This window comes from Anthonomus grandis, chromosome 3, assembly GCF_022605725.1.
Source record: "Anthonomus grandis grandis chromosome 3, icAntGran1.3, whole genome shotgun sequence".
NCBI lineage: Eukaryota > Metazoa > Arthropoda > Insecta > Coleoptera > Curculionidae > Anthonomus > Anthonomus grandis.
Window position 1 is genome coordinate 2,336,613 of NC_065548.1, and position 24,229 is coordinate 2,360,841.

At 33.7% G+C, this 24,229-nt stretch overlaps 3 protein-coding genes and 1 long non-coding RNA gene across 11 annotated transcripts; 2 read left to right on the forward strand and 2 right to left on the reverse strand.

Annotated features, from left to right (window-relative positions):
* Nucleotides 1-154: 154 nt before the first annotated feature.
* On the forward strand, nucleotides 155-16,113 carry LOC126733924 (digestive cysteine proteinase 1). Its single transcript, XM_050437393.1, has 11 exons — nucleotides 155-364; nucleotides 3,800-3,896; nucleotides 9,134-9,354; nucleotides 9,427-9,559; nucleotides 9,629-9,744; nucleotides 9,802-10,029; nucleotides 14,540-14,725; nucleotides 14,782-14,908; nucleotides 15,014-15,122; nucleotides 15,184-15,371; nucleotides 15,841-16,113. Exons 1-11 carry the CDS (start codon nucleotides 316-318, stop codon nucleotides 16,028-16,030), a joined length of 1,644 nt encoding a protein of 547 aa, XP_050293350.1. The 5' UTR covers nucleotides 155-315; the 3' UTR covers nucleotides 16,031-16,113.
* Nucleotides 4,888-8,038, reverse strand: LOC126733926 (uncharacterized). Of its 8 annotated transcripts, none has more exons than XR_007659905.1 (5): nucleotides 7,631-8,038; nucleotides 6,761-6,934; nucleotides 6,239-6,412; nucleotides 5,543-5,890; nucleotides 4,936-5,194 (listed from the first exon to the last, which is right to left on the reverse strand). It is a non-coding gene; the product is annotated as an uncharacterized LOC126733926 (long non-coding RNA). The 8 variants fall into 8 exon arrangements; XR_007659911.1 differs by lacking the exon at nucleotides 7,631-8,038 and adding an exon at nucleotides 7,283-7,532; XR_007659907.1 differs by lacking the exon at nucleotides 6,761-6,934.
* Nucleotides 16,047-17,105, reverse strand: LOC126734199 (succinate dehydrogenase assembly factor 3, mitochondrial). Its single transcript, XM_050437737.1, is given in 3 exon segments — nucleotides 16,047-16,356; nucleotides 16,417-16,633; nucleotides 17,092-17,105. Coding segments are annotated over 3 exon segments (414 nt in total). The 3' UTR covers nucleotides 16,047-16,173.
* Nucleotides 17,082-24,225, forward strand: LOC126734021 (proteasome subunit beta type-5). Its single transcript, XM_050437531.1, has 4 exons — nucleotides 17,082-17,311; nucleotides 17,378-17,767; nucleotides 23,811-24,000; nucleotides 24,060-24,225. Exons 1-4 carry the CDS (start codon nucleotides 17,177-17,179, stop codon nucleotides 24,179-24,181), a joined length of 837 nt encoding a protein of 278 aa, XP_050293488.1. The 5' UTR covers nucleotides 17,082-17,176; the 3' UTR covers nucleotides 24,182-24,225.
* The last annotated feature ends 4 nt before the right edge of the window (nucleotides 24,226-24,229 follow it).

Below are 24,229 nucleotides of genomic sequence, written 5' to 3' on the forward strand. Positions count from 1 at the left end.
TAATGTCTTCCTCAATACATGGAATTTCTGACACGCCACTGACCCTAAATAATCGATCGCTAAACATCAGCTGACGACAGCAGGCAGCATCAAGACAATCCGAATGTTTTCATGTTTATACATTTTCTGCTTATCGCCTTATAGGAGTCCGTTGAACAGGAAAATAAACAAAAACCTCAGTTCAGCATTTTTATCGGTTCATTATCGGCGAAATTAAGTGGATCTGTTTATAAATTAATTTATAACGGCAAAGCACTACCCAATAACCCGCATTGTCCGTTACGACTTCGAAGAAAGCGCAGATCATCATCCGAGATGTGGTTCTTTGGGTTTTTGTGGGCAGCTGTTGCTTTACTTATTTCTGGTAAGTTTTATTGAGTAATATTCTCTAAAGTAAACCGTTTTTATAATTTAATTTACCACAAAGAGTTAAACTAATACACTCTATAGCATTCAATAGTCGAAACTCCTTAATGTAAGTTTCATTAGCAATATTGCCAAAATGTGCTAAAAGTCTTCTAATAAATTCTTATCGCATTGCAGTAACTTGGGCAATGTTGCAATGAGTAATAATTTCAGTTTTATTTTATTTTTAAAGAAATTATAGTAATTTTTTTGGCCTCTATAACAATCGATAAATGAATAAATACGTTGTCAGATCGTTCAAGTTTCCTAATAAATACACTTTATGTCGTGGCAACGTTGCAATTTGCTCTTAAAATAAGGAAATGACAACAATAATAGACGTCAAAATGTTGCCAAATCTGTCATTAACTGAATTGTAGCACTTGGACTATTAAATCAGATAGACCTAGTAATCAGTTTAATTTATTTTTACAAGGATTACGTGAAATTATTTGTCACTTGACGTTATAGAATCTGAAGTTTAAAAAAAAATTAAATTTAATTGTTCCAAATGTGTTACTCTCTATTCTATTCAATAGTCGAAACCCCTCGTGCTATAATTTAGAATATATTCTCAATGTTGCCAGATTGCTCAAGGTTTTTAATAGATTTTTATTTTCATGTAAGTGGCAATATCGCAACTAGAATAGAATGGCAATTTAGAATAAAAGAATGACATGATTTTACAACTTCATTATCTCACACCATTAAATTGGATAGATTAAATAATAGACCAATATACCCTCAAGGTTGCCAGATTGTTCAAATTTTCTAATAAATTGATTTTATTAGACAGTCAATTGATTTTACGTCTTCATTAACTAGACTGTTAAATGCACTAGATCAAGTAATTATTGTAAAGAGTTGTAGATTAATTGTGCTTGAAAATTATGAAGTTAAATAAAATTTAAATTAAGTAAGTTTCAGTACTAAGGAAACTTCCAAATTCTTTTAACGTCTCAACAAGTAGAATATTTAAAAAATGTATCAACCTGATACTCTATCGTCTTTAATAGTCGAAATTTGTTAATGTAAGTTTAAAAGGAACTCAATGTTGCCACATTATGCTAGAATTCTTTTAACAAATTCTTATTTCTTAGCAGTAACTTGGGCCATGGAATGCGATAGGTTAAGTTATATTTTGACCCATATAGTCCTGTGTCAAAATGTGATGCTCTCTATAACAACTAATAGTCAAAAATTTGTAAATTTGACTAAGGCAGCAACGTTGCCAGATTGTTTATGTTTCCTAATAAATTATTACTTTCTTGCACAAGGCAACGTCGCAATAGCTTTTATAATCAAGAAATTACTGTACTAATTTAGACCATTGAATGCGATAGATTGAGTAATGATTTCAATTAGTTTATTATATTTTTAAAGGCATTGTCATTTTTTTAGCCCATTTAGTCAAGTACCAAAATGGTCAAAGGTCGGTAAATTTGAATAAAGCATTAATGTTTAATTTTTCAAAAATTGTTTAATTTTTTAAAGAAATTTTTACTCTATACGTGGTAACCCCGCGATCTGTTTTTATAATCAAGAAACGACAACAAAGACAGTCGTCAAATTTTTGCCACATCTATCATTAATGTAATTTGAATTGAAGCACTTAGACCATTAAACCAGATAGACCTAGTAATCAGTTTAATTAATTTTTACAAGAATTACGTGAAATTATTAGTTACTTTATGGCATAGAACCTAAAATCAAAAAGCTTTTTAAACATTATTGTACCAAAATGCGTTAATCTCTATAGGATTTAATGGTCAAAACTCCCAATCTTATAATTTTGATTATACCCTCAACGTTGCCGGATTATTCAAATTTTCTAATAAATTGTTACTTCAATAAAAGAATGACAGTACTAACCGTCAGATGATTTGACGATTGCCTCAACTTAGACCATTAAATCGGATAGATCAAGCAATCAATCAGTTAAATTTATTTTTTTAAAAAGAATTGCAGGAAATTAGATTATTAGTCATTAGAAGCTTTTAAAAAATTATTGTGCCAAAATGCGTTACTCTCTATAGCATTTAATAGTCGAAACTCTATGCTAGAATACGCTCAAGGTTGCCAAATTATTGAAATTTTCCAATAAATTGTTACTTCTTATAATGTGGCAACGACGCAATTTACGATCAACTCATTTGACATTTTGATTAAATTAGACCATGAAATCGGATAGATCTGGTAATAATTTATTTTTTCAAAAATTTTATTGTGGCCAAATTATAAGAGTTCTTTTATACTATAAAATCTAAATTAAATTCAAAATGTTATTATCTATAACATTTAATGGACGAGACTCAATACTATAATGTCGAAAATACCCTCAACGTGGCCAAATTGTTGCTACTCTTATGCATGTGGCAACGTCGCAGCTTATTCCTGATAATCTAAGAATGACCCTCAACTGATTTTACGACTTTATTTACTTAAACTATGAAATCGGATAGACGAAGTAAGAACTTATTTTATAAGAATTACGGGAAAATTTCATAAGAAAATTCGAAAAAAAAAATTAAATTCTTTTAAAGTACTTGACTCTCTGTAGCATTAAATAGTCGAAACACGGTGCTATAATTTTTGTTCAAATTTTATAATAAACCATTTCTATTCTGGCAACGTCGCAATTAATACGTACAACAAATTGAGATAACTTAGACTATTAAATGCGATAGAGCGAGTAATTATTAAAAGATCTGTTAATGAATTATGAATTTAAATAAAATAATAATTTACGTAAATTCAGTACTAAGGAAACTTTCTAAGGAATACTTTCAATCTGCAACAACTTGATATACTAAGGCATTTAATAATCGAAACTCGTTAACAAAAATTAATGCAATATTGAATAAATTTGGCAATTGTGCCTCTATATAGCAAATAATCCATATTAGGTTCACGAGCTTCAAGTATTAAACGCAATAGAGTGTTGTGTTTTAAATACGCTAATTTAGTGTGTTTATTGATCGGTGCTTCCTTAGGAGCAATTTGCTGTCATCAATGTCACAGTTAGGCCTCCATATATGTCATTTTACTCTCGAACTCTTTGACCATGAAACGCGATAGATTAAGCAATAAATAATTTCAATGAAATATTAATTTTTGGAGGTTTTATTACGCCGTAGACTCGAGTGCTTTTACGCAAATTATAAGCGGAATAACCACTTGAATTAATCGTTTATTTGCTAAAGTACTTTGGTCTAATATTAAAAACCTAAACGGCGATTATTTGTAAATATTTAAAACGATAAAGCCACGAAAGTTCAAATAACTTGATAATACTTAACGACTATAAAAATAGAGTTTGTTCATTTGTGGCTTATCAATGTAAATATTTTTAAATGTAGCCCCGATAGAGTATTCATTTTCCTTGTTTTTCTAGTGAAATGCGAAGAACTACCCGTATGGAGCGACGTATATTCAGTGAAAGGGGTTCTGTTCATCCCTTATGCTGAAATAGCCGAACCCTTTTCAGCTTGGTGAGTATAAACCAGTTTAAAAACCACTTCAATAATCAGATTGATTAATAGGAAATTTTCACGTGCGGTTAAATTGTTGCAAAATAACAAGTGGTCGGGGTTTTTTCAATAGGCACCACTTAAAAAACAATCAAGGTTTATTTTTTGCAATAATAGCCTGATATGAAAACACTTCAAGAGGCTATTGAAAGAAATTAACCTTGATGACACGCAACAACTCTCGAGCCAAATTTGGAATTGGAGTTTTCTTATTGGCACTCTTATTAATATAGTTTTTCATTTGTACATCCAGAGCAGGAAAGTCCATTGTAGAGTTTTCCACTTGTACATCAAGAGCATAATTTTTCTTAGCAGTTATTTACTGGTATGTTTTTATTTATAGTAATGGCATCACTGTCAGTGGACAAAAAAAATTGGGATATAACTCAGTACAAGTAAAGTGTATATGTTTATACTATAACAAATGCCAATAGGCCAAATTTTAACTTGATTAGCCAAATAAGCCCAGACCTTGAAATTAAAGCTGTGTCAAATGTGAAATAATTGGGAATTGTGATTGACCAAAATCTGAAGTGGACAGAACAGGTCGATTATTTGACAAGTAAAATTCGAAGACTCATTCATAAATTCTATATTCTTGGAGATTTTTTAAGCAGAGAATTACTCATACAAGTATATAAATCATTAATAGAATTCCTACTTAGGTATGGTCTTATAATATGGGGTAGAGCGTATCAATCTAATTTGAGACCATTAAAAATAATTCAATATTAGAGAGAGCAGACTATGTCATGAATAATTTTAAAAAGTTACTTTTCTTACTTCATTAATCCGTTTACAAACGATAGGCATAATTTCATAGCGATCGTCAGTGATTCCTTGTTCGGAGATAAGGATTTAGATGAAAAAAGGGGGTAAAAGTCCACTTTTTGACATTCTACCGCATCTCACCTCTTATAAAATCGTGAATAATTTTAAAAAGTTACTTTTCTTACTTCATTAATCCGTTTACAAACGACAGGCATAATTTCATAGCGATCGTCAGTGATTCCTGGTTCGGAGATAAGGATTTAGATGAAAAAAGAGGGTAAAAGGCCACTTTTTGACATTCTACCGCATCTCACCTCTTATAAACGTCGTGAATAATTTTAAAAAGTTACTTTTCTTACTTCATTAATCCGTTTACAAACGACAGGCATAATTTCATAGCGATCGTCAGTGATTCCTGGTTCCGAGATAAGGATTTAGATGAAAAAAGAGGGTAAAAGGCCACTTTTTGACATTCTACCGCATCTCACCTCTTATAAACGTCGTGAATAATTTTAAAAAGTTACTTTTCTTACTTCATTAATCCGTTTACAAACGACAGGCATAATTTCATAGCGATCGTCAGTGATTCCTGGTTCCGAGATAAGGATTTAGATGAAAAAAGAGGGTAAAAGGCCACTTTTTGACATTCTACCGCATCTCACCTCTTATAAACGTCGTGAATAATTTTAAAAAGTTACTTTTCTTACTTCATTAATCCGTTTACAAACGACAGGCATAATTTCATAGCGATCGTCAATGATTCCTGGTTCGGAGATAAGGATTTAGATCAAAAAAGGGGGTAAAAGTCCACTTTTTGACATTCTACCGCATCTCACCTCTTATAAACGTCGTGAATAATTTTAAAAAGTTACTTTTCTTACTTCATTAATCCGTTTACAAACGACAGGCATAATTTCATAGCGATCGTCAGTGATTCCTGGTTCGGAGATAAGGATTTAGATGAAAAAAGAGGGTAAAAGGCCACTTTTTGACATTCTACCGCATCTCACCTCTTATAAACGTCGTGAATAATTTTAAAAAGTTACTTTTCTTACTTCATTAATCCGTTTACAAACGACAGGCATAATTTCATAGCGATCGTCAGTGATTCCTGGTTCCGAGATAAGGATTTAGATGAAAAAAGAGGGTAAAAGGCCACTTTTTGACATTCTACCGCATCTCACCTCTTATAAACGTCGTGAATAATTTTAAAAAGTTACTTTTCTTACTTCATTAATCCGTTTACAAACGACAGGCATAATTTCATAGCGATCGTCAGTGATTCCTGGTTCCGAGATAAGGATTTAGATGAAAAAAGAGGGTAAAAGGCCACTTTTTGACATTCTACCGCATCTCACCTCTTATAAACGTCGTGAATAATTTTAAAAAGTTACTTTTCTTACTTCATTAATCCGTTTACAAACGACAGGCATAATTTCATAGCGATCGTCAGTGATTCCTGGTTCGGAGATAAGGATTTAGATGAAAAAAGAGGGTAAAAGGCCACTTTTTGACATTCTACCGCATCTCACCTCTTATAAACGTCGTGAATAATTTTAAAAAGTTACTTTTCTTACTTCATTAATCCGTTTACAAACGACAGGCATAATTTCATAGCGATCGTCAGTGATTCCTGGTTCGGAGATAAGGATTTAGATGAAAAAAGAGGGTAAAAGGCCACTTTTTGACATTCTACCGCATCTCACCTCTTATAAACGTCGTGAATAATTTTAAAAAGTTACTTTTCTTACTTCATTAATCCGTTTACAAACGACAGGCATAATTTCATAGCGATCGTCAATGATTCCTGGTTCGGAGATAAGGATTTAGATGAAAAAAGAGGGTAAAAGGCCACTTTTTGACATTCTACCGCATCTCACCTTTTATAAACGTCGTGAATAATTTTAAAAAGTTACTTTTCTTACTTCATTAATCCGTTTACAAACGACAGGCATAATTTCATAGCGATCGTCAATGATTCCTGGTTCGGAGATAAGGATTTAGATGAAAAAAGAGGGTAAAAGGCCACTTTTTGACATTCTACCGCATCTCACCTCTTATAAACGTCGTGAATAATTTTAAAAAGTTACTTTTCTTACTTCATTAATCCGTTTACAAACGACAGGCATAATTTCATAGCGATCGTCAGTGATTCCTGGTTCGGAGATAAGGATTTAGATGAAAAAAGAGGGTAAAAGGCCACTTTTTGACATTCTACCGCATCTCACCTCTTATAAACGTCGTGAATAATTTTAAAAAGTTACTTTTCTTACTTCATTAATCCGTTTACAAACGACAGGCATAATTTCATAGCGATCGTCAATGATTCCTGGTTCGGAGATAAGGATTTAGATGAAAAAAGAGGGTAAAAGGCCACTTTTTGACATTCTACCGCATCTCACCTCTTATAAACGTTGTGAATAATTTTAAAAAGTTACTTTTCTTACTTCATTAATCCGTTTACAAACGACAGGCATAATTTCATAGCGATCGTCAGTGATTCCTGGTTCGGAGATAAGGATTTAGATGAAAAAAGAGGGTAAAAGGCCACTTTTTGACATTGTACCGCATCTCACCTCTTATAAACGTCGTGAATAATTTTAAAAAGTTACTTTTCTTACTTCATTAATCCGTTTACAAACGACAGGCATAATTTCATAGCGATCGTCAGTGATTCCTGGTTCGGAGATAAGGATTTAGATGAAAAAAGAGGGTAAAAGGCCACTTTTTGACATTGTACCGCATCTCACCTCTTATAAACGTCGTGAATAATTTTAAAAAGTTACTTTTCTTACTTCATTAATCCGTTTACAAACGACAGGCATAATTTCATAGCGATCGTCAATGATTCCTGGTTCGGAGATAAGGATTTAGATCAAAAAAGGGGGTAAAAGTCCACTTTTTGACATTCTACCGCATCTCACCTCTTATAAACGTCGTGAATAATTTTAAAAAGTTACTTTTCTTACTTCATTAATCCGTTTACAAACGACAGGCATAATTTCATAGCGATCGTCAGTGATTCCTGGTTCGGAGATAAGGATTTAGATGAAAAAAGAGGGTAAAAGGCCACTTTTTGACATTCTACCGCATCTCACCTCTTATAAACGTCGTGAATAATTTTAAAAAGTTACTTTTCTTACTTCATTAATCCGTTTACAAACGACAGGCATAATTTCATAGCGATCGTCAGTGATTCCTGGTTCCGAGATAAGGATTTAGATGAAAAAAGAGGGTAAAAGGCCACTTTTTGACATTCTACCGCATCTCACCTCTTATAAACGTCGTGAATAATTTTAAAAAGTTACTTTTCTTACTTCATTAATCCGTTTACAAACGACAGGCATAATTTCATAGCGATCGTCAGTGATTCCTGGTTCCGAGATAAGGATTTAGATGAAAAAAGGGGGTAAAAGTCCACTTTTTGACATTCTACCGCATCTCACCTCTTATAAACGTCGTGAATAATTTTAAAAAGTTACTTTTCTTACTTCTTTAATCCGTTTTCAAACGACAGGCATAATTTCATAGCGATCGTCAGTGATTCCTGGTTCGGAGATAAGGATTTAGATGAAAAAAGAGGGTAAAAGGCCACTTTTTGACATTCTACCGCATCTCACCTTTTATAAACGTCGTGAATAATTTTAAAAAGTTACTTTTCTTACTTCATTAATCCGTTTACAAACGACAGGCATAATTTCATAGCGATCGTCAATGATTCCTGGTTCGGATATAAGGATTTAGATGAAAAAAGGGAAATCCTACTAGTGAATTGTATAATAAAGAAATCATTGATATATATTTACCCATTTCCCTCATTTACCCATAAGAACAAAAATGTTATAATCACACTAACAACACAAGACATCTAATAATTCTCTTGCTCTACCTATTAAAAATAATCGAACAATTCATCTTAGGTTTTTTAATTATGTAGCCTGGAAACTTTACAGCCTGTTGCCAATAGAGCTAGAGTATATATCAATGCACACAGGAATTCCTTTGTTCAGGTACTTTCTCAATAGCTGTTTTCTTTAAAGAATATTGTTTCGGTTTGTTAATTATGAGTAAGCGTGTGTAATGTCATGGCAGGTATCTGTTAAACCAGGACAGAAAATAAATACACTATTGCTGTTTCAAATATTATGTAACCTCAAGAGTACATACAGGTATGTACATAAGGTATCTAGGTACTCTTTTTTTTTGACCTATAGGAATTGTAAACTGACTAAATAAAATTTTCTGTAAGCATGTATATTTTTTTAATAAATTTAAATTTGAATTTTCTTAAAGACACCGTATAAACTTTACTATAATGTTCCTTGTGTACATCGAGAGCAAAACACTCCATTTTACAGTTTTCCACCTGTACATCAAGAGTAAGCATTCCACCTAGTATAAGTAAAATGCATATTGAATTCTTACAGGTTTGACAACGGAAACAACCTGTCGAGGATCGACTATTACGGTGACATGGTGAAAACATACCAACTGGCCAAAACCGGTTACGGCACGAGCATAAAAATCGCCCCGGTCACCACCGAAGACGAAGAAAACGCGAGGACTTGTCTGCAGGTCAATGGTACCGCCAAGGAACCCATTACCACCCAAGGGGTCTTACCGGATCTCACCGGATACGAGTACAATGGTAAGACCATTGTCATTTGTCAAACGTGAAAAACGGCTCCATCTACATGTCGTGACACTCGGCATATTTCAGGGGACGAAATGATCGAAGGAATCCAAACCCAACGATGGAACCTGACCACCGTAATCGGTGAAAAAAAGAATAAATACGTTCTATGGGTGCGTTTTATGGTCGAAAACGATAAAAAAGTGGCCGTGCCAGTAAGGTAATGAATAGTTTTTGAAATTTTCAAACGAGCTTACCTAAGCGGCACTTATTTATTATATTCTTACAGGTTTGAAATGCGCGGGTACAACGTGATCCTTGGCAGTCACTACGATCACTATTACTTACGTTATGACGAGTATGACGTTAACCCGATCGACTCGAGCATTTTCGAAGTTTCCCAAAGTAAGTTTTTCCGCTAAAACTGAGGAATCGTAAAGAAACTATTGAGAGCATTTCCAGATTTAACATGCCAAGGTTTCCCCGGTCCGGGGGATAAGCACATCTACACGTTCAACCCGATGGCCGAGTTCATTAAGCCGGAAAAGCAGGGTCACTTGGACTTGGAATTTAATAAATTCACCAGCAAACATAACAAAACTTACGAGTCCACTAAGGAAACGATGCTCCGCAAAGAGATTTTCAGGCAGAACGTCCGCTATATTCATTCGCACAACCGCAAAAATATTGGTAAATATGTTTTGAATTTTGATGCATTAAACGTACAAATGGAAATCGGCATTAATTTGATTTGGGAACGGTGTATTCCTTACTCTAGTTGCTCTAATAGCGAAATCCAGTGGCGTAACAACGGTGAAATTTGCTGTGTTCGAAAAATCGTACGAAGCCCCCTACACTAACGGGAGCCCCCTCCGCCCCCTGTTTTTTCGGTCCTTGCATATCATAAGTGAAAATACAATCATTTTTCAATCTCAAAATAATTTATTGAATAAAAATATTTTTATAATGAAAATTACATAGGTTTTGTTGTATTAATCAAAAATGCCGAAGATGATTGTCTTAACCAATTAAATTTTACAGTAGGTACGCATAAACATATTCATTAAAAATGAATGACCTAGATGAAAAAGGTACCCATCTTTGAAAAAGTGGATTTTTCAGGAAATGCAAAAAATTGTATTTCGGATAAAGAAAGTAAAAATGTAATATATGAAATTGACCTATGTATTTGTGGCATATTTCTAAATGTTTTTACACCAAATTTTTTTCTGAAAATATATGTCTACAGGATATACAGGGTTACAAAAATTCTAAAAATGGGCCCTTTTTCTTCCAAGTGTTAATCTATTGAAGATTACAAAAGAACTACTAGAAAATAAAATGAAAAACAGGAAATGAAAAATATTTATTTGAAAATCTAATTACGTTTTTTTATACAGAAATATGTTTTCCATGAGCTAAGGGTCTACCTGATCATCCTCGTGTGTACATGTAGCACCTGACAAGGTATCATAAAATGCGATAGCATTTTCATCTTTCAAAAACTTGCAAAGCTCCTTGATGTTTTGTAGTTTTAGGGCATTTATTGGTATATCACCAGAATAAGCAAGCTTTTCGGGTATAGGGACACGTTCAACGCCAGGTTTCAGAAGACGAAATACATTGGGACACACACCATTCAAAGAAAAGCTGCCAAACATGAAGTACTTTGATTCAGCTTTAAAGTCAAAGAACTTGTATTTGGTTATTTGAAACTTTAACTTATTTGTGGTGAAGGTTTTTTTAAAAAACGGTTCAGACAATCCGGCTACAAAGTCCTTTACCATATTGCTTTTAAGCTCAACAACGGTAAATTTGGTACTTATGATGCTGTTCCAATTTGAAGGCGATTCAACTACTTCCCTTTTTCTTTGCATTTTTTCTATAACAGCAAAATGCCTGTCACAAGGCAGGAAACTGTGACCCCGTTGTGGAAAAAAATGCTGAACATTTTTAAACTTTCCATTAAGTACCAATGACTGCCAAAATTTTAGCATGTTTTGGTTATGATTCTGGCCCCTGCAACCGTCAGTAAATATATATAACTTTTTAACAGTGCTAGGTAGGAATGCTTCTATGTAATGGTTAAGTACAGAGAGAACTTCGTTACAGCCCCGCTTTGCAATATTTTCAGGCCAAGTACACATAATGCTCTTTGCTTTTTTGCCAGAGTTAATGGACATACAGTACAACCAAAGTTGTCTTTTATAAAAGACATCACTAGTACACATATGTGGACAGGAAATATTTTGTTTAAAGTCGAAGCAGAGAACTTCTGTATCTTCATTTTCTTTAGCTTTCATCAAACATTCTTGCATCTTTGTATAAAATAGCTTTGCTTTTTTCTTATGTAACTTAAGATCTATTTCATAACCTCTTCTTAATGTGCCATTTTTTTCGCGGGAAATTTTGGCCTCTATTTCTGAACACGTAGTACAAACATCTGAACGAGGGCGACCAAACGTGTAGTTGTAGTTGTCATGAAAATACTGTAGATAAAAAGAATATTTCACTTCACATTTCAATTTTTGGAAATTCAGATCATTTTGTTTGGCGTCCAGTAGGACTTCTGGGTAATGTTTTTTCAGAAACATTTCATACATTTTCAAAACACTCAGCTGTGGTGACAGATACCTTCTTCGCTCACCGCTTGGTCCATAGTGCACAATATAATATGGAAAACTTTGTATATGTGCATCAATATTTTGAACAACAATACCAGATAATTTGTTTTTTCGGTTAGTGTGCTTGCCACGATTATCGGTTGGCACAGCGGCTAAAGTCTTGCATGCTCCAATATTTCGCACCCTCTTGACTCCAATTCCATGCAAACTGGCAAAGCCTTCACGACATACAGATAACACCCTTTCACCGACATGCACTTTATACGAAAAATTAAACTTCTTCTTGAACACTCCCTTTCTTTTTCGGTTTACTGACGATACTGTGATAAGAGGTTGTAAGTGAACATTCTGGGCCCCATGATCTCCAATCTCATTAAAATTTTTCAATATACGAGCCATCTCTTCTTTTGATAATGATGTAAGACATTTTCGTTTACATCTACACAAAAATAAGATATATTTTAAACTATATACAACATTCTTTACAATCCTAACTTACCTGCATTTTTGACCTATTTATCTAGCAGCTTTTCTTCCTGATTTACCAATGTACTCCTCCCCTTTTGCCTTTAACTTTTTTATTTTTGATACTTTTCCACTCTTCAATTTTCCTCTTTCTTTTCAATTTTATAACACTTGCTTCCTCATTTTCTAAGACATCCATGATTATATGAATCAAGAAACAAAAATCCAAAAACCACACTGATATTTTATTGTTATTATTATGATTTGAAGGTTATGTTTACAAATATCAACACAAATTATGGGTATTTAACTTGGCGAAAGAAAGGCCCAAATGTAGCAGATGGGCCCTTATTCTTCTCAGCAGAGAAAAACAGCTGATTCAATCCGTTTTAGAGTACGTTTAGTGGGCCTTTCTTCTACTCGGTATATGCCAACTTTGACAAGGAATCAGAATTCATAAAAAACGGGTTTTCGACAAACTGCACAGATGCGCCCTTTTTCGTCTAGGCTATTCAAATGTTTCTTTCGTGCTTTGGCTTCTGCAAATGCCTTTATCAACTGACAAATATCAAGGTTTCGTGCAGTTTTATTTTCTATTGACAGTAAACTTAATGAACTTAGTCTTTCTTGTATATTTTTTTAAAGAACTTCATTGAATGACGCTAAAATTAGGGATAGAATAATAATCAGTAAATAAAAAGTGCGGATTTGATTGATTAAATCAATTTTTTATGAATTGTTTGAAAACATTTCATTGGAAAAACTTGAATTATTTTACCTTTCCAGAAAAATATAAATTTTTCAACTTTCCATTACATAAAATCTTACTTTTTATGAAACCTCGATGCTTTTGCATTGATTGCACTGCTTGGCATTGTTCCCCGTGAAAAAACCTTAATAAAGTTCAAAGAGCTGAATGTCGGGGCCCCCGACCTGTATTTGCATTATTTGGCCAAGACACGGAGATATCTTAATTTTTTAATGCCTGAAGTAGGCTAGATTTACAAACAAAGTGTCCGATTTTCTTTGCTTTAAATATCTTCCCCAGTAGATCATTATCAAATAAAAATGTAGAAAAATGTGAATATGATTTTCAGTAACCATAAATTTGGTAGAACCCATATATTCGATAAAAACTCTATACTCAAAAACATTAGAAAATATTTTTATAGTTTACGGTCGAAACGAAAATTTTGCGAAAAAAATTTTGATAATCTTCCAAACATTAAAATTATAAAGTATTTGGGGGCCCCCTGCAACTTTACAGGACAGATTTTTCAGGCAATAACTAATTAAATGTTAGGAAAAAATTTAAATTTAAATAGCCGAAAGTTCTTTAAAAATTTTTCCGATATCAGTCAGCAGTAGTAAGCGGAGCGAGGGGGCCCGTGTTCGATGGAACACCGGTAGTTACGCCACTGGCGAAATTCATTGGAAAAATACGTGTTAGCACTAGGGCGGCACCGACACTGGTCCGGTTCAGGTAAAAAACCGCACTATTGCATTGCCAATGGTTTTTGGATTTAGCCTTGAAGGGAAAATTCAAAAATTGGCTGTTGTTAGTTGATGTTACGTTTTACGTCACCTTCCCTTAAAATTTAGTTTTGCTTACAAGCAATTATTCAATATCAAATTCCCTAAATAATAACCGCCATGTTTTCTACTTAAGGGATAAGAATTAGAGCCGCACGACCTCCCATATCTAGTGCGGAACTGGTTGCACTCAGGGCAAAGTGCCCGGATTACACAAACCTGCACTAATTACACCAATGGTTTGTAAATTTTGCCCTGGTTCCGCACTCGTGCTACATTTTTTCTCCCAATAGAATTCGCTATAAGATTGTCATCGCATTTGGCTTTAACAACTTTCGAGCAAAAAGATGGAATGTGTGCATAACTAGTTTTCTATTTGTACATCAAGAGCAACTGACCCCATTTTAGAGGTGTCGACTTATTCATCAAGAGCATAAAAATACTTTTTTTTTAAACACTTTATCTACTTTCTGTGAAATTTTGACTGTCCACTAAATACTTCCTTTTGCGAGGCAGTAGTCACTTAATCAAAAAATTGCAATGTTGCCTGATTCAACAAATTATCTTTTTTCTTACAGGTTACTATTTAACAGTAAACCATCTGGCGGACAAAACCGACAACGAATTGAAAGCACTTAGGGGAAAAACGTATTCCGGCGAGTACAACGGGGGAAAACCCTTCCCGCTACTCAAATCCTCGAATCTCACCAATCTGCCCGACCAATGGGATTGGAGATTATACGGGGCAGTTACTCCAGTAAAAGGTATTAAATTAAAAAAAAAATTAAATATATACCACTACAGCCCAAATTCGAATTAGATCAATCTGTATGCGGATCCTGTTGGTCCTTTGGTACTGTAGGCACCGTAGAGGGCGCACTGTTTTTAAAAAATGGCGGGCATCTCGTCAGATTGTCGCAGCAGGCGTTGATCGATTGTTCTTGGGGGTAAGTTATATGACCCAGTGACGTCGACATGACCATCCTATCATTAGTAGGCGTGTGTTGTGACGTCAGTGGTCCGGATAATCTTTACCATATCAATACTTTCAGATATGGAAATAATGGCTGCGATGGTGGTGAAGACTTCAGGGCTTACCAATGGATGGAAAAGCACGGAGGTATCCCGACTGAAGAAGACTATGGGCCATATTTGGGACAAGTAATACAATATTAAGCTGTTAACTGTTTTCCTTAAAAATCAGTTCATTTTTCTTTTAAAGGATGGTTATTGTCATGCCGATAAGGTGCCAAAAGTGGCCAAACTGAATCACTGGGTGAACGTCACCACTAATAACGAAGATGCATTACGTTTGGCCATTTTTAAAAATGGACCCGTCAGTGTGGCCATTGATGCCAGTCAAAAAACTTTCAGTTTTTATTCCAACGGGGTTTACTACGATGAGAGCTGGTAAGTAATAAGAAGCACTCCCAAATGAAGATATTTCAATGAAAAAGCAATGTAATATAATTTATTTGCTGAAAATAAATACAATAAAAGTTACCAAACAATAGTATGTATGTCTAAAGAAAACACTTAGCAAGTTACTCCCAAAACTGTTAATTAACAAGAATATACTTAAAGTATTTTTGAAAAACTTTCAGTAATTGAAGGGTGTTAGACACCTATTCTTTTGATTACTTTTTAAATTTGCCTATGCTTTCTATGTTCCTAATATTCTGAGGTAAAAAATTATAGAATTTAAGTCCCAAACAATTAATGAAATGTTCTGTAGTATTTTTGCAAAAAGTGCTATTATATAGTTACCTTATTCTACCTCTTGTAGGATATTTATGTGACATTATACTGCAATTAAAATGCACATAATTACAAACTTAATTGTGATCTTTATTTAATTTCTCTTTAATTCTTTATTTAGTGGCAATACTGAAGAGAGACTTGATCATGCAGTACTAGCAGTGGGTTATGGCACCCTAAACGGTCAAAACTATTGGCTGATCAAGAACAGTTGGTCAAACTATTGGGGCAACGACGGTTATGTGCTGATGGCCTCCAAAGACAACAATTGTGGAGTGATGACCAGCCCCACTTATGTTGTATTAGAATAGGGAAAGTGATACAATATTTTTAGTTTTTTAATGAGTTTTTTTATTCAATAATGACTAGAATTAAATGTGATTTTTTTAGTGAACTGCTGTGGTTTTATTTAAACCTCAATTGTACCTTAGAGAATCTTGGCAACAATCTTTTCCTACCTCTCTTCTTCCTTTCTAACCTCTTTAGGTGCATGTGCTTCTTGCATCAGTTCATAAAGCTGAACGACTTGCTCCTCCCTTAAACAATCTAATAATTCAGGTGCCAAATCGTCCCCTACTTTTGCCTCTTTTCTACCATCTTTTAAACCCATTTGCTGCCCTAATGATAAGGCATAATTCTTTAAAATAAATAAGAAAACCATAAGCTCAACATACGTTATAAGTCATTTAATACTTACAGTCCATTCATTCAAAAACACAGCGGCTTCTTCAGGTTTACAGTTCTTGTGCCTACGGAATTCATCTCTAGCATAATTCGTGCCTATAACTTGCAATTCTTCTGGTAAACCTCTGTGGAGCCTTAGGATTATCTTGTATAAAGTCCTTACTCTTTGTACATGAGACATTTACGACAAATTACCTTTAATAGGGCCCCACAGTAACCAATAAAACTTCCTAAGAGTTTGCAAGTTATAGTTTGTTGTGAGGACGTTTGGTTGATATTAGTAAACAGACTTAAGGCTGCAACAAGGAGACTGTACTTATTGACTGTAATTATTAACGAGGTTTAGGTAACAATGAAGATAAAAAATTAGGGAATATTTTTGAAAATATTTGACATTTTAATGCTGTACTTTCTCCTGTACACGAACGGACTTTTAGACAGTGACAAGTGACAGCTACCGAATAATATTACACAATCTTAATGCCTTTAACCTAAATAATACTGTAATAAAGTAGTTTAATTACTTAAACGGTTTTGGGTATAAAAAGAGTTGAAAAGATCAAACGTTGTTGGCTGTATTTGATATTTTAACGTAGTAGTTGCTCCTGTACATCAAACGGACTTTTAATTTATGACAGTGACAGCTGCCAGCTGCACAATGACATTGCAAAAGCTTGATGATTCTAACCTAAAAATCTTCATTGCAGAAAAATTGTTTATTCATCCATCAAAACTTTTATATCAATTGGTATTTTGCAAATATTACAAAGAAAATGAGTTTAGCTGAGTTATGTGGCATGCCGGAATACGGCTTGTATAAAACCGATAAAAGTGCGGACGACGATATCGTCCAATTTTGTAAAAACTTCTCGAGCAATATCCAGCTTGGTGTACCCCCATTTGCCAAGGTAAGACTCCTCCGCCAGTTCCATTCAAACTTATGCATCATAACTCCCTAAATTGCAATTTTTTAGCCTGAAAACCTCTCGCAACTAGGCAAAGATGACTTTGGCAAAGACATCAAAATCCAATTCGACCATGGAACTACCACCTTGGGCTTTATGTATAAAGGGGGCGTGGTACTAGCAGTGGACTCCCGTGCCACCGGTGGTCAGTTCATCGGTTCGCAAACCATGAAAAAAATCGTCGAAATCAACGATTTTCTGTTGGGCACTTTGGCGGGGGGCGCAGCCGATTGCGTTTACTGGGACAGAGTGTTGGCCAAGCAATGTCGCATGTACGAACTGAGAAATCGTGAGAGGATTTCGGTGGCCGCAGCCTCAAAACTTATGTCCAACATGGTGTACAATTATAAAGGAATGGGGCTCAGTATGGGCATGATGTTGGCTGGATGGGACAAAAGGGTAAGTTGAAATCTTAGGTTATTAATTATGGTAATTGATTGCAATTATTTATAAGATTTTATACAATTGATTTTATTTATTTTATTTTTATTTATTTATTTATAATACAGGAAAACCCCATTAACTGTAAATTTTACAAAGCAATAATATTTACATAAACAATTGTCATAATCTAAACCTACTTAAAAAATTAATACTAAAGTAAAAAACACCTATACTACATATACTAAAAACAACCTTAATAATTTATATGCAAGAATGTAAATACAAAATTTTATGCACAATTATGAAGTAAGTGACCTATTTAGATGTATTAAGGAACTTATGTTAAACACATCAATATTCGAATTGTTTAACAAATTCATATACCTATCCATAGGATTATTAATTCCATAGGATGTTCTGTGGAATGGAATGTTAAAGGTTACATTATGGTGCAACCCGTGATGAGGAACATTAAATCATATGCGACCCAACAGAGCAGGGTAATCAATAAGCCTATTAACGATCTTATATATAAAACTAGCACCAGAAATATTACGGCGTTGTGACAGTGTCGGAATAGATAATTGACTTTCAATATAAGAATAGTCATGGTTCTCAATAACAGTTAAAGTTCTATGAGCACAATATCTCAGGAATTTATGTTGAACTCTTTCTAAAGCATCGATATGAATCTGGTGGTATGGAGACCAAACTACAGAGCAGTACTCCAATATAGTTCTTACTAGGGAGCAATAAACCTTTCTTGTTGAAGAGACTGAGAAATATGAACAGTTTCTCATAACAAACCCTAGCAATTTTGATGCTTTTACAGAAAATCTTGTTAGAGAGAGAGTTTTACAAAGATTTCTTGTTAATATAAATCCATTTATTTCAATTTTGGTACAATGACTAGTAATACTCATACTGCTACTACAACTACTGACCTGTTCATCTATTGCTATTTGAAGGTTGCAACAATTCTTAAGCTAATTTATTTAATAATAATTCGCGTTGCTAGATATTATAACCCATTATTATTAAAAACATTTGTTTGATATCTAAGTATTAATGTACTTTAGGGTTAAAGAAATTAAATTTTTATCAGTATCACTATACTTTTATTTGCATACATTTTTTACATAATTAAGCAAATAACATCACATTTTTAATAGAACTAACTAAAATAAAACTAATTAAAATATATAATTCAAGCTATAATTATAGTAAGATTAATTTCACATATACCAACTACTTGCTCTAGGTATTCACACACCAAATATGATTCTATTTCTACAATAAATTAAAGTACAATAATTTTTTTCCTACATTTTTATTGGGATGCTTCTTGTTTTATTGGTTGCAGAAGCTTATTACAGAACTTAACACATGCATACATGGAGCCACTATCAACTAAATCTCTTAAAAAAATGATGCTTCATTTCAAGTGTTTTGTCCTCATCATCTTAAAAATTTCAATTAGATACATACTGACATTCAAAGTTTCACCAATCAAATATGAAACAAACAAGAATACACTCTCTAGTATAATTAGAGAGAGATATTATGTATTCAGGTTCTACACTTGATAATGAAACTGTACTTTGTTTTTCAATAAGTGACATTTTTATAAAGAGTTACGAAAAATGCAAATACACTTTTCCTATCTATCATTGGCAAATGTTGAGATAAGAGAATCATTATTATTGCATTTGAAATATCTAAGCACTGACTAAACTAGCTAATACTAAAACTTCAAGCTGATGCTACTATGTAGCATAATGCACATGAGAAAATCAATTCTCTATAACCTGGATAACCCTCATTAGCTTTGTTACTACTAAAAACATACACTCATTAAAATACAAGTATTGACCTGATTGTGATTTTTTAAATCTCAATCAATTTTTTATACCGACATTTAGGAGTTCATATCGATGGCTAAATTCGAACAGGTCGTAAACCACACTTTTTCAGGTTTTGGTGTTTTACGCGGGTTTAAACCAATACAACGTTTTCCACCTAATTCTAAAAGCTCGTAAACCACTAACCAATAAGAATTGAGGAATTCAAATTTTAAGTTTTGTAGTATCATCATTGGTTGAATAGGTAAAAGCAACTTGTCTTATCCTGCAATATCCTCGTAGGAGAGCCGGTGCATGAACGTCGTCTAGTGATGTATCGTTGATTTTTTGGTTGAAAAACTCTTAAAATGTAAGTTTTTTGCCTCAAAACTGTGCAATTTATGTCTAAAAATAATTAGTTATCTTGAAAATAATTAAATATAAATTTTATACGACATATTAGAATTATGCGTCTAAAACGTAAAACTTGATTAACCGACTTTTTTGAACTAGGGTAATTTTCTTTTTTTCTTTTTATGTTGGGTTTATACAGCCAAAATAACTTAATTTAAGAAGTAACGTAATTTAATTTAGGACCATTGATTGATAATTTGGGTAATTATCAATCAAAATTATAAGATAAACTATAGTCAACTTCTTATTAGATGGGTAGTCGAGGTAGAAAGATGTTAGAAGCAGTATTCCTGCAAAACCTACAAAACAACGTAGAATACGAATGCAAAGTAGTTGTAGACGATGGACTGGTGAGTCTGGATCTCAGTCTTAATTGCATGGAAGATGCAATGGCTCTAGCCTTAAACGAAAAAATGGTACAGAACTGGGTACTTACAAGTGAAAATAATGGCTTAGTAGAAAGAGAAGATATTAGGAATCAAAGAAAAAGTATTAAACGAAGTCGCTCTGATTTTTTTGAGAAGACTGGTGAACAAGTAAATCATCTAAAATCATTCTTTGACCTTCTACCAAAATTAGAATCACACTATTGCCGCAAGGATTCTAAAAAGCTGTATTTTGAACATCCCTTTATGACGAAAATGGAAGTCTATGAAGTTTATAAACAGAAATGTAAAAATGACGAAAAAAAAACAGTTTCCATTACGACTTTTAACACAGTTTTTGAGAGTAAAAATTTAGCACTACACAAACCAAAAAGATCAGTGTGACACTTGTCTACAACACAAATCTAAGCAACTAACTGAAGAGGAATACCCAAAATCATTTGAAAAAGAAGACCCTTGCTCAGGAAGAAAAAACTAATGATAAAAAAGAAGCTGTCAATGGGATGCATAATGTCTTTACCATAGATGTACAGCCGGTTAAGTAAGATTAAAATTATTAGATTAATTATTAGATTAAATTAAAATTAAGTAAGTTAAGTCCAGATTACAAGTACACATATTTACAATTTACAACTCAGGGACGCATCAGTGCACCAATTATGTATGGAATGAGTCTGAAGCTGACTTACAAGCATCTGTATTCACTTCCTGCATTATACACCATCTTGAAGAACATTGTTTGGCCGAAAAAAAGAACATAATAATATTTTCGGATGGCTGTGGTTATCAAAACCGCAACACTGTATTATCAAATGCTTTGAGCTTCTTTTCAACCAAACATGAAATTTCTATAGAGTACTATCTTTTTTTAATTTTGCATCAACTAAAGACTTTGGTAGGTTTCTTCTGTTTTTACGAATCGTTCCAACTAGATGAATTGATCTATTTTGCAAGTTTTCCGCAAGAGAAATAGAGGTGTACCAATTGTCTGCAAAAAGGGTCCGGCCACTATCAAGCAATGGTTGCAACATTTCCATAACAATAGATTCCGCAACCGATTGTCCATTTATTTTCTCTTTATCACAATATACTTTCAGGCTATAAGTAAATCGTCCATCTACACATACTTTATAAACTTTAATGACGAACTTTATTCATTTTCCTTTTATATACTGTTGAAAGGATAATTTACCTCGGAAAGGTATCATGGTTTCATCGATGCAAAGAGACTCTTCTGAAATAATGCAGAAAGAAGCATTCTTGTTCAGCATATCAACAAGGCATTGAATTTTATGAAGCCGGTCATTGGGAGGACAATCTTCATTATTTGCCAAATGAAACATACGTAAAAGCAGCTCAAATCTACTCCGCGGCAAATATTTTGATATTTCGTTTTTATATAATGGATGTTTGCGCCAATAATCTTTTAGTGGTGGTTTTTTATCCAATCCCATCCAAATTAAAATAGCAATAAATGTTCGTATTTCGTTATAATTAGTATCCACCCATGCATTTAGGCGAGAATATTGGCCAATATTTTCATTCGTTATGGCAAGAATAATTTGCTGTTCCGCGTATCTATTTGTTTCGACAACGATCTTATTAATAACATCGTGGGATACAAGTAATTCAAAAAAATGAAGTTCATCCTTACCGCGCATTTGGGTCTGCAAGGCTAGTGAAATTCCAATATTCATTGGTAGAGTGAATGTCGAAAAATTTCCTGAAGCTGGTCTCCACTCCGGTCTTTCATCATTGCCTGAAGAATCTATGTCTATATCTAACTGAGCAGATGTTGAAGGCTCGGAAGTATCTAAAAAAATGGAGGGTAGCGTATAAGAAGATAATCATTACTAGGAAGAGAAAATATGAATTTTAGACGTTAAATTTGATATACATAAGTATTCCACTTAGTTTCGTACGCGAGTTAGTATATTGAAACTTTTTACAACACTGTTTTTTTCTAATAATATTTTAGAAAATAAACTATGTATAAAAAATGGAATTGCCAAACCTCCTACGTACCTAACTGACGTACATACTTCATCTTTTTCTTTTTAGGGCGGTCTTCTTCAGAACTGCTTGAAGATATCTCGCCGGCCAAATATGTCGGATCCAAATCAGAATCTGAGATATTTGAAAACTCGTCACTCATGTCGAGGTCTCTATAAATCTCTATTTCTTCTGCTGCAGCCTCCACTGCTTGTTGCATCTCAGTATCAGAAATAATTCTTTTTTTTGCCGCCATTGCTCCTCCAAATTATAGCCCACAAAACAACATGTTTTTACACCGATTTTTATAGAAAGAATGAAGAAGGCAACAAACATAAAAAGCACGTGGTATTTGCGCTTCTAGTGAAAATCGTACAACTGCTGCCATCTGTCCAGGCGAATCAACATTGACCTTCTACGTGTCCAGATAAGGTACACATGGCACACGACATCAAAAAATAGAACCTGTACAATCAGGTGCCATGTGTACCATATTTGGACACAGCTTTTTTAAACTAAAAAAAGTAAAAATTACATAAATTTTTACACATGCGTTTGTTTTGATGCACACAGACACTGTTTTTAATAAAAAAGTTACGTGGCCCGTAGGACCCGGTAATTTTTTTTTCTAATTGGGACTGGCAGTTAACGTGTTAAATATTTACCGGACGGACGTATTCACTATAAAATAAACTACAAAGACGAATACAAAATTTTGCCTCAACGTGCTAAATTTCCTCCACTACCCAAAGATCATACATTTAAACCCTTGTTTCCTGAACGTCTCCCAATCAAACACACCAAATGGAAGCATTTACAAGAACTAAAAACTGTGTTAAGTTTAGATGTCCATAGTTTTTACGACAACTTGCCATACACTGCTCATTAATAAAGCTTAAAAGATACCTGCAATAATAATTATTTATAGTTTGATTTATATCCTAATCCACACAATCATGAAAACCCCAAAAGTGAAAAAGTCGTAAACCACTCCAAATAAAACACAAAAAGACGTAACCCACAAATCGAAAGTTCTAATCTATCGTATCCCACCCTGTAAAATACCAAGTTGCTCAAAAAATAATAAAATGATCTGAATATATCCGAACAGATTAGGGATAATTTTTATTCATACAATTTCGATATTTTTTACGAAATTCCTGAGGAATGTCATTTTTTGCGTCTCCTGTAAAATTAGCTAACCTGGGGATACGACTTGTTAGAGTTTAACCATCGATATAAAGCTTTTCTTAACTTACACACACTTTTGAAGTCAATAAATACATATAGGGTTTTTACTGATGTCAATGATTACATAATTAAACACATCAGTTAATTAATAAGTTATTAAATACAACATGTAAAATTTTTAAGATACAATACCTATTATTAGTCAACATAGATATAAAATTTATTTTATTGCAGGGACCTCAGCTGTATTATATTGACTCAGAAGGCACCAGAACCCCGGGTAAAGTGTTCAGCGTTGGTTCTGGTTCCATTTACGCTTTTGGCGTGTTGGACTCTGGTTATAAATGGGATTTGACCGATGAGGAGGCTTACGATCTGGGTCGCAGGTCTATTTATCATGCCACACACAGAGATGCTTATTCCGGTAAGAAATTTTAATTTTTAAAAATGGGTTGGGAATTAACTGATGACGGCTTGTTTCAGGTGGTATAGTTAGGGTCTACCATATGAAACAAACCGGATGGGTTCACATAGACAACAACGATTGTAATGATTTGCATTACAAATACCAAGCGGAGAAGGAGGATATTGAGAATAAAGTTTAAATAAGTTTCCTGTTTACCTTATATGTAATCTTTCTTCAATAAAACACG